General features: G+C 35.5%; 1 protein-coding gene across 1 annotated transcript in view; it reads right to left on the bottom strand.

Annotated features, from left to right (window-relative positions):
- The window catches only part of LOC141497424 (NPC intracellular cholesterol transporter 1-like), a 56009-nt gene that overhangs the window by 34179 nt on the left and 7013 nt on the right, over positions 1-14817 (bottom strand). The window contains exons 2-5 of the mRNA XM_074200072.1: positions 10142-10264; positions 8408-8514; positions 4064-4239; positions 3063-3230 (exon numbers count right to left, since the gene is read on the bottom strand). Coding sequence (XP_074056173.1) covers positions 3063-3230; positions 4064-4239; positions 8408-8514; positions 10142-10264 — 574 coding nt within the window. The remainder of the gene's footprint in view (positions 1-3062; positions 3231-4063; positions 4240-8407; positions 8515-10141; positions 10265-14817) is intronic.

The following is a 14817-nucleotide window of genomic DNA, read 5'->3' as shown; positions in this document are numbered from 1 at the left end:
CTTTGATTGAGCAATACCAACACTACTATAACTATAGACCAAAAAAATCAAAGTCTCCAAATCTACAAAATTATGTATAATAGGAATTTTCATGGTGGCAAAGAAAGAGAAATTAAGGGGATATTCATCACACAGGGAATAGCTGAAAACAAGGTACTACGAATGCAATGGAATATTATTGTGCCACAAGAAATTACAAAAGGGACAATTTCAGACAAGCTTAGGAATTCTTGTATTAGCTATTGCAGAATGAAGTGAGCAAAACCAGTTGAACAATGTATACAATGAAAAGAAAATAAATTTGTAAGACTAAAGAACTCTAATTAGTGCAATTATTGATTGCAGTTCCAGAAGTCTAGTGATGAAGAACAGAGCTATCTAGATGATTATGTGGATGGGGGCTCAGTCCGGAATCAGGAAGACTCAATCTAGCCTCAGATATTCTTGAGCTGTGTGACCTTGGAAAAGTCTAAAGGATGAAATAACAGATATGCACAAGACAGATGTGTAGTAAATGGAAAGGAATGTTATGAGGGAAAGTACCAACAATGGAGAGGGGTGGGAGAAAGAGACCAGGAAGGTCTTTCTGCAGAATATGGGCCTGTTCATTTCAGCAGTACAATGATCGAGGACAATTCTAAAGGACTTGTGATGGAAAGTACCATCCATATCCAGAGAGGGAACTGGGACTTTTAAATGCAGACCAAAGCTTATTATCTTCAATTTTTAAAAGCCCCTTAGCTCAGACTGCCTCTTATGCTGAAACAGTCCTTTATTGCCCTTTAAATCTATTTGTTTCTTACCCCTCTATAAAAATTGAATATAATGCCAAATCTTCTAAACCTGGTTTATCAACAAGAACCTTACATTGTGACTTCACAGTCCTCATGCTTCTATTTAATACAATTACATAATCATGAGTATTATGTTAATTCATGGCATTACCTTATCTCTCTACTATCATATGAATTTTATGATGGTAGGGATTGTACCTTGCCTAAAGTCCACCCCCTCTAAAGCTGTTAATTGCCACATCTAATCCTCAATTCTCATCCTCATCTTAGCCCCTCTGCTTCCTTTGATCACTCTCTTCTTGATATTTTCTTTTTTCTTTTGCTTCTCCCACCTCAATCTTCTTTGCAGGATCCTCCTCTAACCTTGGGTGCCCCACAGACTTCTATACTGGGCCATCTTCTCTTTTCCAGTTATACTAACTTACTTGATGAACTCAACAGCTTCCATGAATTTAACTATTAACTCTATGCTAATGATTCTCATATCTATTTCTCCAGTCCTAACCTCTTTGCTGATCTCCACCTCACATCTCAGAATGAATGTCCTATAGCCATCTTAAATTCAACATGTTCAAAGAGAACTTATAATCTTTCCCCAGAAATCATCTTCCTTTTCCAAAATTTCTTGTTACTGTCCAGGGCATCACTATCTTTCCAGTCTCCCAGAATTGCAATGTCATTCTCAACTCTGACTCTCTCTCACCCTCCTGCATTCAATCTGGTGCCAAAGTCTTTGGATTCTAACTTTGTAATATCTCCCTCATCAGTTCCTTTCTCTCCTCTAACACTATCACCATCCTGATGGAGACCCTTATCATTTTCACATCTGTGCCACCACAATAGGTTGCTGGTTGGTCTCCAGGTCAATGAGGTTCTTCCCAGTCCAGGCCATCCACCACTAAGCTGTCATAATGGTCTTTCTAAAGTCTAAGTCTGATCATGTTATATCTATTAGTCAATAAACTCTAATGACTCCTTCTTACTTCCATAATCAAATATAAAAACATTTGTTTGGCATTCAAGGACCTTCATAATCTGTCCCTACCCTGGGCCCTTTCCAGTCTTTTTATGCCTTAAAACCATTCCTTATAATTCCAATCATATGGGCTTCTTTGTTGTACCTTGAACAAAATATTCCAGAATTCCCAAATTGGGGCATTTTTCCTCTATGAATTCCCAGTGATGAAATTCCTCTCCTCCTCATCTCTGCCTTCTGGTTTCTCTGGACTTTTGTCAAGTCCCAGATAAAATTTCACCTTTTTCAGGGAAGCCTTTCCTGATTCTATCTAATTCTAGAACTTTTCTTCTGTTGATTATTTCCTATTTATCCTAAGTAGAGCTTGTCTGTACATAGATGATGGCACATTTCCCCCATCAGACTGTGACCTTATTGAGAACAAATGTCTTTTGCTTTTCTTTGTATGTCCAGAGTTTAACACAGTGCTTAACAAAGCAGATACTCAATAAAAGTTTGACTAACAGAGTGAATAAGACTGTCAAGACTTCTTTGTAAGCAAAATATTAAAAAAAATGTTTTCTGAATTGAATTAGTTCTGTGAGGAACAAAACTAATACTATCTTATTTTAGTTCTAATGAGTCAGTGCAGCAGCCTATGATAGGAGTGTTAATAACCAGGTGCCACTCTTGTTTATTAGTGGTAAGCTATTTTTAACTGTATTCTTCAATTTTATTTTAACTATATGCTTTTTGTCCCTGAATCAGGAAAAAGATACTTGTTTTGTAAATCACTTTAGAGCTTCCATAACCACAGCTACAGAATCAGAAAGGTCCTTAAAGGTCATTAAGTTCAACCCCCTCTTTGAGACACTACAAGTTTGCCAAGTACTTTTTTTTCTTTTTAGTTTTTGCAAAGCAATGGGTTAAAGTGACTTGCCCAAGGTCACACAACTAGGTAATTATTAAGTGTCTGAGGCCAGATTTGAACTCAGGTCCTCCTGACTCAAGGTCCAGTGCTCCATCCACTGCCCCGACATTACAAGTTTAGTCCAATATCACACCATATGGTTAAGATCCAAACCCTGAATTTCAGACTCCAAAGTCAGTATTCTTTTTATTACATGGCTTACTAGAACAATTTGATAAGTCTCACACTATAGGATACAGTTACACTATAGGATACAGGTATGAAGAACTTAATTCCATACCTGTGTGTTGTTCCCACCCCCCACTGCCATCCATGTTGATTATTCTTTAGCATGGAATCAATATATTTTGAACATAACTGACAATAACCAACTTTCCCCTACCTGAAAAAACAGGCATGATGGTGAAAGGAGCTTGTCCATTATCTTTATTGAACATGTATTGGATCCAGTTGGTAGCATTGCAGTCTCTAGCATCTTTCCCACATAAAAGCCCCAGAGCTTTATCATTACTTGAGGGGGCCTCAACATCCCGGCAAGCATTATACATGGCTGAAAAAAAATGGAGAAAAATGGTGAAATGAAATATACTTGTTTTAGTTCAGCCCCCTGCTGCTCGCTCCACAGAGGTGTTTTCAAACGTTCCCAGATCTTAGAATTCTAGACCCCTTGAGAACAGAGTGGAAGAGAGAAGTTAGTATACAACATAATGGACATGAGGAGGGTTTGGGAGGGTAGGATATTTATGATTCCTCTTCTCTGGGCATTCCCTGACTCATTTTGGCTTCCAAATAACAAGAAGGGAGTAAAGAAGCAGATGAACCAGAGGTGGGAAAGAAATAACCTGGTCAGCCTAGTTTGTCTCATGCTTCAGACTCAGGAGGTGCAGAAAAGACCCCAGTTTAATTCATACCTGACAGTGTCACATAAATGTGAATTTATTATTTCTATACAAAACAATGACATCTCGGCTTATTTCCTAATCTTTTATTTCTATCAGAGGCAGCTAGCAAGGTAACATGGTAGATAAAGTTTAGATCTGAAAAGACTTCAGTTTGAATCTTGCTTCACTCCTTAGATGTACGACCTTGCATAAGATACTGACCCTCTCTGTGTTTCAGTTTCTTTCTCCATATAATGGGGATAATAGTACATACCTCACTAGGTTGTTCTAAGGATCAAATGAGATAATGTAGGCAAACTTTGAAGCACTAAACAAATGCTAGCCCTTATTGTTGCTGTGATGAGGTGGTTATTATCCTGCAATAAATAAGCATTTAACTCACAGGACAAATACATAATTTAGATGGCCTTTAAGTAGAGACCTTCTAGCTCAATAGGAACGCTTATCCTATATCCCATTTTCTTCTTCAATATTAGCTTACCATTGGCAAAGCTCTGTCCAATGTAGTACTGTAGTCCTATGACATCTACTTTGGTCTTTTTTGTGATAGGATCAGTATAGTTACGGGTTTCTGTAATTTTCAGAAACTGACTTTGTTGAGGACTGCAAGTTAGTTCACAAAACAGGTTCAACAGGTTGTAAAAACAGGATGGACACCTGGGAAAAAAAGTCAATAGTAGGTCATGTTAACGAAATCATATGGCATAATAAGTGAACAAAAAAATGGAGCCATGAAGAGAATGTATCATATTTCAAAGCTGTATTTTTTTTTTGAACAGAGTTTCATGGAAAAATAACTACATCTTTGTATTTATCAATTCATTTAGAAATGTAGTCTGTCTTAAAATCAGTGGGACTTAAGATCGATCATCTTACTGACAAATGTCAAAGAATATAAAGAGGAAAAAGAAATTTAATCTAGTAAATTCTCAAATTTTTGTCTTATAACCACTTAATAACATTACTACTTTTGGTTTCTCTATGTCCCACCTCACCTAAGTCTCCTTCAAAAGTGTAGTAGGAATTACAGGTTCTGGAGAATTAGATAGCCATTTCACAAGGGAGCAATAGGAAGGTTGTTTTCCAAAGGTCATTCAATTCAAATAAACATTAAATTAGGGTGAGGGGTGGGCGATCAGTCAGTGTCCAATGCAACATAGTTATCACAAAGAAGAGTTCTGAAGGAAGGCCACTAGATTAGGGATGAGATTACCGATAACCTTAGAGAGAGTAGTTTCAATAGGATGGTAGAGACAGAAATATGATTAAAAGGGATTAAGAGAGAGTGAATGGACAGACAATAGAGGAGAAAAGTCAGAACTTCCCTGAGCTCTCCTCAGCTTCACCCAGAGCCAATATTAGTCCAGTCTCAAAACTAATTCTGGAGTGACAGAACCCACTAAAAAAAATAGGGTGGAGCAATTTCCATCTTAAGACATTTTGGAAGGACTTCAAGGAAGGTCTCTCATCCAGGTCTGTGTGTGTGTGTGTGTGTGTGTTGGGGTGGGAGGGAGTGTGGCCCAGGGGACAGAGGGGAGTGGGGACTCTCAGCCACAGCTCAGATCATTGAGGAAGGCTCCTTGGATCCCACTTCAGAAGACCAACTGAAGGCCTCTAGGCTGGGAACTCACAATGTAGCAGGAAAGTTTTTAACAACTGAGGCCTTAGGACATGGAAAATCATTAAGCAGACCTCTGACCTCTTATAGAAGCTTGAGACAGTATCCCCTTCTGGCCCAGGACTAAAACTCATCTTTAAAAACTTTGGACTAATCTAAACATGAGTAAGAAACAAACAAAAAAAAAAGTCCAGACCATAGAAAGCTTCTATGGCAACGAGGAAGATCAAAACACAGAAGAAGACACTGAGGGAGCAGCTAGGTGGCACAGTGGATAGAGTACCGGCCCTGAAGTCAGGAGGACCTGCGTTCAGATCCGGCCTCAGATACTTAATAATTACCTAGCTGTGTGGCTTTGGACAAATCACTGGCCTTAAATAAATAAAAAAAATTTTTTTAAAAGAAGACATTGGGAAAAGACTTATTTGTGAAGCCTCAGAGAATAATATGAAATGATCTCAAGTCAAAAAGTTCTCTTGGAAGTACTTAAAAAGGACTTTTAAAAAATCAAGTAAGAGAGGTAGAAGAAAAATTGGGAAAAGAAATGAGATATGTAAGGGAGAGTCAACAGCCTGGAAAAGGAAGTGCAAAAATTGACTGGAGAAAGAACTCCTTAAACAATGCTTAAGCAAATAGAAAAAGAAAACTTTTTAAAAAATGGAATTGGCCCAAAGGAAAATTTAAATATACTGAAGAAAATAACTTTTTTAAAATTATAATTGATGAAATGTAAAAGGAGATGCAAAAGCTAACAGAAGAAAATAATTCCTTAAAACTTGAAGTAAGCAAGTTAGACATTAAGAATCAGTCAAACAAAATTTTAAACAATGAAATAGAAGAAAATGAAAAATATCTCATTTAAAAAAAACCTGGAAATTAGATTCAGGATAGATAATTTAAGAATTATTAGACTACCTGAAAGCCATGATCCACAAAAGAGCCTAAACAACATCTTTCAAGAAATTATTAAGGAAAACTTTCCTGTAGCCTAGAACCAAAGGGCAAAATAAAACGATCATTAAAAGAATTCACTCAACACTTCCAGAAAGAGATTCCTATAAGAAAATAACAAGGAATGTTGTAGCAAAATCCCCAAATTATTAGGTTAAGGAGAATTCCAAGAACTCACAATTAGGATTACACAGGATTTGGCAGCTCCAGCAGTAACAGATCAAAGGACCTGGCATATAGTATTCTGGAGGGTAAAGCAGCTTGAATTACAACCAAGAATCAAATATACTGAAAAACTGGGTGAATTTTTTCAGGGGAAAAGATCACATTCAATGAAATAATGAACTTTTAGACTTTCCTGATGAAAAGACCAGAGTTGAATAGAAAATTTGATTTTTCATACAAGATTCAAGAGATGCGTATAAAGACAAACAGTAAGGAAAGAAAATATTATTCAATAAGACTAAACTATTTATATCCCTACATAGGAAGATAATACTTGTAACTCCTGCATTTCTATTAGGAATATATACTTAGAGGATATGGGCATAAATTGATTTTGATGCAATGATATTAAAAAAGCTATGAAAAAAGGATTATACTGGGAAATGAGGAAAGGAGAAGGCAGAATATGGTAAAGTATATCATACGAAGAGGCACAAAGAACTTCCTGCAGAGGATAAGAAGAGAGGGAATGAGAATTGTTTGAATCTTACACCAATCAGATTTGGCTCAAAGAGGAAGTAACATACATTTAATTAGATTTAGAAATTCAGCTTACTCTAAAGAGCATTAGATGGGGAAAGGGGAAAAAAAGGGAAAGAGGAATTGATAGCTGGGAGGATAAAAATTGGAGGGGGAAAGGAAAAAGAAAAAGAGAAAGAGGTTGATTAGAAGGGAGGGCAGATTAAATGAAGTAGAAGCAAAACACTAGTGAGGGATAGGGTGAAAGGAGATAAAGTACAAATGGGAGAAAAACTAGAATGAAAGGAAATACAAAGTTAGTAAATCATAAATGTGAATGTGAGTGGGATGAACTTTCCCATAAAACAGAAAGGGATAGCAGAATGGCTTACTAACCGGAATCCTACAATATGTCATTTACAAGAAACACATCTGAAGCAGGAATAAGTCCCTTCTTCCCTTTTCTTATGAGCTGATACTGACTGAAGTGAGAAGAACTAGGAAAACATTAAACACTTCACCTGCCTTCTAGCACTGTTAAAAGGATCAAATGAATATTTGTAAAATGCTTCAAAGATTGAAGCACTTTAAATGCTGGCTAAAGACAGTCAAAATATAGAGGAAAAAAGCAAGATAAAAATATATTCAAAGCAGAAACATAGTAATTTCAAAGAGGGGATTTTAAAAACTGGTGAAGTTCAGAAAGAGACTTGTAGAGGAGTTTTGAAGGGAAATAGGGATTCCAAGAAACCAAGGTGACAGTAGTGAATCAATTTGGCTGAAATACAAGGCACACTGCCTTGAAAGGCAAGTTGGAACCAAAAGACAATACAGGGCTTTAAATCCCAAGGCGAACAGTTAATGATCTGTATTAAAGGTAATAGGAAATTATAGAAAATTCTTGAGAAGTGAAGTGATACTGTTAGGTGTAGGCTTATTAAAACTGGCAGTCATGTGGAAGATGGATTAGACAGGCAAATAACTAAGAGAAAGGAGACCATTTAAGAGATAAAATGAAATTAGGGTCTGAACTAGAACACAACATAAGGGTTGAAGACTCTACAAGACTTGGCAAATGATTAGAAATGGGGGAAGAGTAAGAGTGAATAGAATGAATAAAGCAATTAAGTGGAAGAAGATAGGAGATGCCCCTATTAGAAATGGGAAAATTTGGAGACAGTTTCTAAGGCAGTGAGTTCAAGAAATCTATGGGACATTCAAATAGGAATGTCTAATAGGCAGTAAGCAATATAAAACTGTACCTCAGGGTTGAGATTAAGACTAGAAAGATCAGATGCATGGGAGATGATGAAATAACCAAATGAAAAATTGCTGAGAAAATAAAACAAAAACAAAAAAATCTAATGAAAATTGGAGTACCTCATATTGAAACTATCTCAAAAAACTCCAACAATTACTGGTTAATCTTCCTTTCCAATGAGTCATGGCAAAAATTACTTTCCTAAATTTTTTCTGAGACTTGTCACCCTTCTCAAGTGGATCCAAGTGAATTTAATGGTTCATAAAAACATTAAGTGTTTGTCTTTCTTACTTGCAAGGTCATCAGTTTACCTGGATAGAAATTGTAGAGGCAGTTGCAAATTATTTTTCAGTGTTTGAAGTTGCTGTACATCACAACAAAGACTGACATCATCAAAGAAGAGGCCTGGACAGATTTCCTGTTAGGAGAGAAATCAAACAAAGGCATGTAGAACACTACAGTAAAAAACAAGAGATAGTTCTAAAAAAAAAAGACTATTTCATAAAGGATTCTCCTTGGGGTAAAAACACACACTGACAAAATATTTTTGAAAAGCTTTCTAATAATTTTTAAAATGAGTCAAAAGCAAAATATTGAAAATTGGGGGGATGCTTATCAACTGGGAAATGGCTGAACAAGTTGTGACATAGAATGTGATGGAATATTACTGTTCTATAAGAAATGGATTTCTGAAAATCTTATAATGAAACACATGAACTAATGCTGAGTGAAATAAACAGAAACAGAACACTGTACAAATTAATAGGAACATTGTGTAATTATCAACCATTGCAGAACAATGATCAATTTTTTTCTTTTTGTTCTGATTCATCTTTCACAACTTGACTAATATGGAAAATATTAAACATGGCAGTTCACAGATAATCTATCAGATTACCTGCTGTCATAGGAAGGGGGAAGGAAAAAAGAAAGAGAAAAATGTAGAATTCAAAATCTTGCAAAAAACCAAATGTTTAAAACTATATATGTAATTGAAAAAAATAAAGTTGCTCATAAAATAGAGAAAAATCATAAGCAGGCAGATTTCAGAAGAATTTGGAAAGATTTACATGTACTGATGCTGAGTGAAGTAAGCAGAACCAGAACATTGTACACATTATAGCAATATTGTATGATGATTAATTCTGATAGAACTAATTATTCTCAATCTAAGACTTGTGATGAAAAATGCCATCCTCAACCAGAGAAAGAATCATGGAGTCTGAATGCTAACTGAAGTAAACAAATTTCACTTTTCAAAATTTGTTTTTTCTTTCTCATGATTATTTCTTTTGTTCTTAGTCTTTTCTCACAACATGACTAATATGGAAATATATTCAACATAATTGTACACAGATAACCTATAAGAATACGTGTCTTGGGGAGGGGGAAAGAAACAGTGGGAGAAAAATGTGAAATTCAAAATGAATGTTGCATACTGTCTTTATATGTAATTGGAAAAGAAAAACAAAAAATTCTGAATAAAAGTGAATAATCCTGTAAGTTTCATAACTTAAAAAAATTCTTAGCTAATATTAAAATGGTCTCTTGTTAGAGTAAATAAATGGTTGTTGACCTTGTGAGGTTAAAAAAAAAACTGAAGCAGATCATGTTTAAAGAATTTCAGTGAGAGAACCTAGACCTGGATTTAGCAGATCTGGGTTCAGATCTTGACTGATACTCTATATGAACTTGGGCACTTAATCTCTCTTGGCCTTAGATACTTATCTACTGAAAATTATTTTCATTTTCAATTAAAATATTTGTTGGTACCCATACATGATATAGTCTAGTATGATCCATGCTTTGAATAGCCAAGACAATGATAAAGATGAAGGTAATCATCATCAAAGCATTTTAAAGTCTTTATATTATCTCTTTTTTTCTCACAAAAGCCATGAAAGGTAGGTGTTGTTATTGTCCAGAGTCGCAGAATTTGTCAGTATCTAAGCCTGAATTCTGAACTCAGGTTTTCCTGACTCCAAGTCCTATTGTATCACCTAGTTTCCTATTTCATTATAAAAATATAATAATAATAAACTCACCTGCACTAAGTCATATCCATCCTTTGGCAATGGTTTTGGAGGTCCTGAATATTCACAGTTGTATCTCTTACCTATGGATGCCATGCCACACTCTCCATACCAAACACAGGACTGGGAAAACACCTAAAAAAAGAATCCAGAATTGTATAACCAAAACAAATACAAACAACCTTGATGCCAAAAAACATTTCAACAATAAGAACTTGAAGTCACTCTACAGATACTATGATCCGAAGTAAAGGTTCTTAACCTGGGTTGTATAAATGAGGTTTCAAAGATATTTAAATAACTATATTTCAATATAATTGGTTTTCTGTGTAATCTGAAGTATTTGGTTTTATTCATTTATAGACATGATTCTGAGAAGGGGTCCATGACATAAAAAAGATTAAAGAATCCCTGATCTAAAAATGGCCTCCCTCAAGTCAAGGATTAGAAGTAGATCTTCTGTCAATATCAAGTTTAAATGTTCAAAAGGCCAAAAGATATGAATAGAAAATTCCCAAGGGAAGAATCCAACACAGTGAACATTTGAAGAAAATTACAAGCAATTACAAGTTAAAGATACATTTGATCATTGTTCAAACATCGGAAGAACAATGTTAGAAAGATTGTTCTTTGTGGTCCCGGAGAAATCAGGAAAATTGGGCTGAAGTTGTATAAAGGCAGATTTAAACCTGATAAAAGGAAAAATTCAACAAATTGAATTGCTTTGTTGTAGAAGGGATTAACCTGAGAGGTGGTGAGTTTCCCAAGGCTGGAGGACTTCAGGTTTGATGGTCATAATTGGGCATGCTGTTTAGGTATGATTAGATGCACACGAATTAGATTTGAGTGAGGGGGTGCTGAATCACCACTTAGTTTTCTCCTCCAAAGTCATCTGGGTCCAGTGGCCAGATATGATGACTCTGAATGTTTGACAATCAGGGTTAATAAGTACTTGCCTAGGTGACTTGCAGTTATTAAGTGTCAAGTCAAATCTGAACTCAAGTCCTCCTGACTTCAGGGCCAGTACTCTACCCACTGCACCATCTAACTGCCCATATGATTAGACCAGATACTCTCCAAAGTTCCTCTTGACTCTTAATACTATGTTATTGGCACCAGTTTTGGGAAAACTTAAAAGTTATAAAAACCCAACAGTGAGATGGTGAGGAAAAGGTATTTCTGGCCTTACAAATGGATTATTCTCTCTGAAATGCAAATTGGCAAAGTCTAGCAAAAATTATAAACTTAACCAAAATCTGTGACACAGTGATCTTAATATTAAGAAGTCCCAGGGGCAGCTAGATGGCACAGTGGATAGAGCACAGGCCCTGGAGTCAGGAGTACCTGGCCTAAGCTGCTTAATAATTTCCTATCTGTGTGGCCTTGGGCAAGCCATTTAATCCCATTGCCTTGCAAAAAAAAAAACAAACTAAAAAAAAATATTAGGAACTCCCTTCCCTAATCTCCTCAAGGAAAGAATTAAAAAAAACTGTTAAAAGCTATGCTGTTTATAATGGTAGAAAAACTGGAAATAGTCTAAATGTTCAAATGTTGAGGAATGGCTGGATTGAGGTTAGGGTCAGGGAGAATATGGCCCACCAACATGACTCTCCATGCAATGTAACAAATACCAAGGATATGTGGAAGTAAGAAAAGTACAAAATGGAGTAATGCCATGTGGAAAAATCAGAACTGAAATGCCTTGTTTTTTGAAAGGTGTTTTCAAGTTAAATCCCACATCCATGAAAAGTATTGTATATATGCAAGTTATTTGTAGATTTGTTAATATAGAGAACCCTAAAGATAAGGAGATAAAATTGGTAAATTGTCATTGCTATATGCATGTTTAATTATACTTTTTATTGTAAAATTGAATAGACACCAAATAACATTTTTGGGGGAAAAAATGATTTATTTTTTTTAGTCCTAAGAAAAACATTAATTTTTATACTTAGAATCAAAATTCAGTTTTCCAATATCTAATATCCAGTACATACAAACACAAAGCTATTTGAAGGAAGTGATATTTACTGACTTTTCTATTTAGGGCTTTCTTAAAGTATTGCTATGGGAAATAGGTACTTTCAGGAATGAAGAGGGAAGATTTACTAACAGGAACAAATCAGCCAGGAATGAGAAGATAGGTACAAGGGATTAATTCTTTATGCATAGGCTCAGCACTAATGCTACCCAATTCTTCCATCCCTCACACAAGGAATTAAGGGATGTTTTAGATATATGAGCTAGTTGGAACAAGATTAGGAAGAATGCAGAGTGCCTAGGTTTTGGGACTTAAGATCAGAGAAGCAAAGGTTATGTTAATGTCAGCAGCCTTTAAGGGTATCACTTATTCGTTCAAGGCAACAAATCTCTTTAAAATTTCTCAAGTACCACTCACATTCCTCATGTGACAGTCACAAGGACATTAAAAAAATATCAGAAAGAAAAGGGTGAGGTTTGAAATAGTCCAATGAAGTTTCAATTCTAGGTTACTGTGGCAGCACCTTGAAATCAAAGTTACCAAAAGTAGCCTCAGTGGCAAGATTAACCACAAATGCTCTTCAACCCTGTCACAGAAAAGAGAAGACACTAAGTATTCTTAAAGTACATCTGATCATTTTTTTGAAGGTAAATCAAGAAGAACTGTAATAATCTGCTTAGTTTCTTCATTCTATAGATATTAAAGGAAGAGGATTATGCTGAACGGGTATAGGAAACAAAGGTCTCTGTTCTTATTATGCTCACAATCAAGAGGCTATAAAACACAAATTCATTAAAGTATGAAAAATACAACAGTGATGGACAAACTGACTAATATGGAAGTGTTTTACATGTTTGCACGTGTATAATCTATATCAGATTGCCACATCTTGAGGAGCTGGAGGAGGAAGAAAGGAGGTATGGAGGGATGAAATTTGAATTAAAAAAAAAACCCATGTTAAAATCGTTTTTACATGAAATTGATAGAAAATCAAAAAATATTACTTGAAAAGTATATAAAAACAATACCTAAATGAATTAATTATTTTTTTCTATTTTTTAATATATTGATCAATTTTGCTGATTTCTTTTCTTTTATAAATCTTTAAAATGTTGTTCGTTATGATATGGTTCTCTGGACCCATCTCATATTGGGAAGATTTTGATGATGTATACAAAGTGAAAAAAAAACCCCAAAATTTTTGTTAAATAGGTGGTCATATGTGGCTATGCTCATGTGTATTTATGTGTGAGCATATGCATATATATGTATGTATATCCAGGATATATGCATACATATACATATACATACCCACGCATACAAAAAAGGGCAAGCAACAGTAGCCAATGGTGAGCCAAAGAAAGGGAAAGAATGGCATTGAACTTTGTTCCTCTATGAATTTTCCTTTTCTCTTTAGTCAAATAGTGGATGTAGACTTGGGTCCTTAATATAAAGGGTCACAGAATTTGGTCAACTGTTTTTTCTTTTCTTCCTTTTCTTTGTTTCTTTTTCCTGCAGAATAAACTGTTTAGATGGAAGATGAAATCAATTTCTTGTAATTCAAGAGAAATTCTGTGATTCCTCATCAGAAACCAGGGGAAGGGGGAAAGTGTCAGTTCCGTACTCCCTAGTAAGGACTGTAAAGCATCTCATGATACATTCTTTGAAATGAGGACTCCTGATTTCACTAAGATTACTTAGGAAGTGACTTCTAACTTCATTTTATAACTCATCAAAGAATGAAGGTGACTGTGACAGCAAGACAGAAACCCAGCTACCAAACCAGAAAACAATGAGGATGGAGACCCTTCTCAGTCTGCAAAAAGGCAGCCAATGAGCTCCATTGACATACTGAAATCTCTCAGAGGAAAAACAAAGACAAATGATTTTTATAAATGTAAAATATTTGCACTTGGCTAAACAAAGAAATACTGATACTATGAACCAAGAGCAAGAAAATAATTTGAATGCTTCACTAACATAGATAAGTGTTGGGCAGAGTCAGGTTTCTCTATGTGTAAGATTATGGTTCTTTCCTATAGCACTAAGAGAGCACATGGCCCAAAACAACATTATTAACTGCACTTTGAACAACACAGAATTAAGTGTTGTTATTAAGTGGACAATCTAAATTAAGGCTTGTAGCCTTAAAAATAAAACCACTTCTAGGGGTGGCTAGGTGGCTCAGTGGCCCTGGAGTCAGGAGTACCTGAGTTCAAATCCAGCCTCAGACACTTAATAATTACCTAGTTGTGTGGCCTTGGGCAAGTCACTTGACCCCATTGCCTTGCAAAAACTTTAATAAAAAAAGAAAGAAAGAAAACCACTTCCTCTATTACTAGATTTTGAACATTATAGATAAATAAAAAAAGTCAAAGAGCAGTTTTCCCCTGGCACATAACTGCATGTTTATGATCCAAAACAATTCTGTTTCAAAGAAGAATCAAAGTTTATGAGCCCAATTTGTTTCCATTTAATGATTTCAGCTCCACCTTTGTCAAAATGGTTAATCCTGTGCTCATCAATTGGGGAATGGCTGAACAAAATGTGGTATGTGTATGTGATTGAACACTATTGTTCTATAAGAAATCATGAGGGACAGGATTTCAGAAATGCCTGGAAAGACTTGCATGAATTGATGCTGAGTGAAAGCAGAACCAGAAGAACATTGTACACACTAACAACAACTTGGTGTGATGATCAACCT

Source organism: Macrotis lagotis, chromosome X (genome assembly GCF_037893015.1).
Source record: "Macrotis lagotis isolate mMagLag1 chromosome X, bilby.v1.9.chrom.fasta, whole genome shotgun sequence".
NCBI classification, from domain to species: Eukaryota; Metazoa; Chordata; class Mammalia; order Peramelemorphia; family Peramelidae; genus Macrotis; species Macrotis lagotis.
The sequence above is the reverse complement of the archived record's forward strand: the minus strand, read 5'-3'. Positions and strand labels throughout refer to the sequence as shown.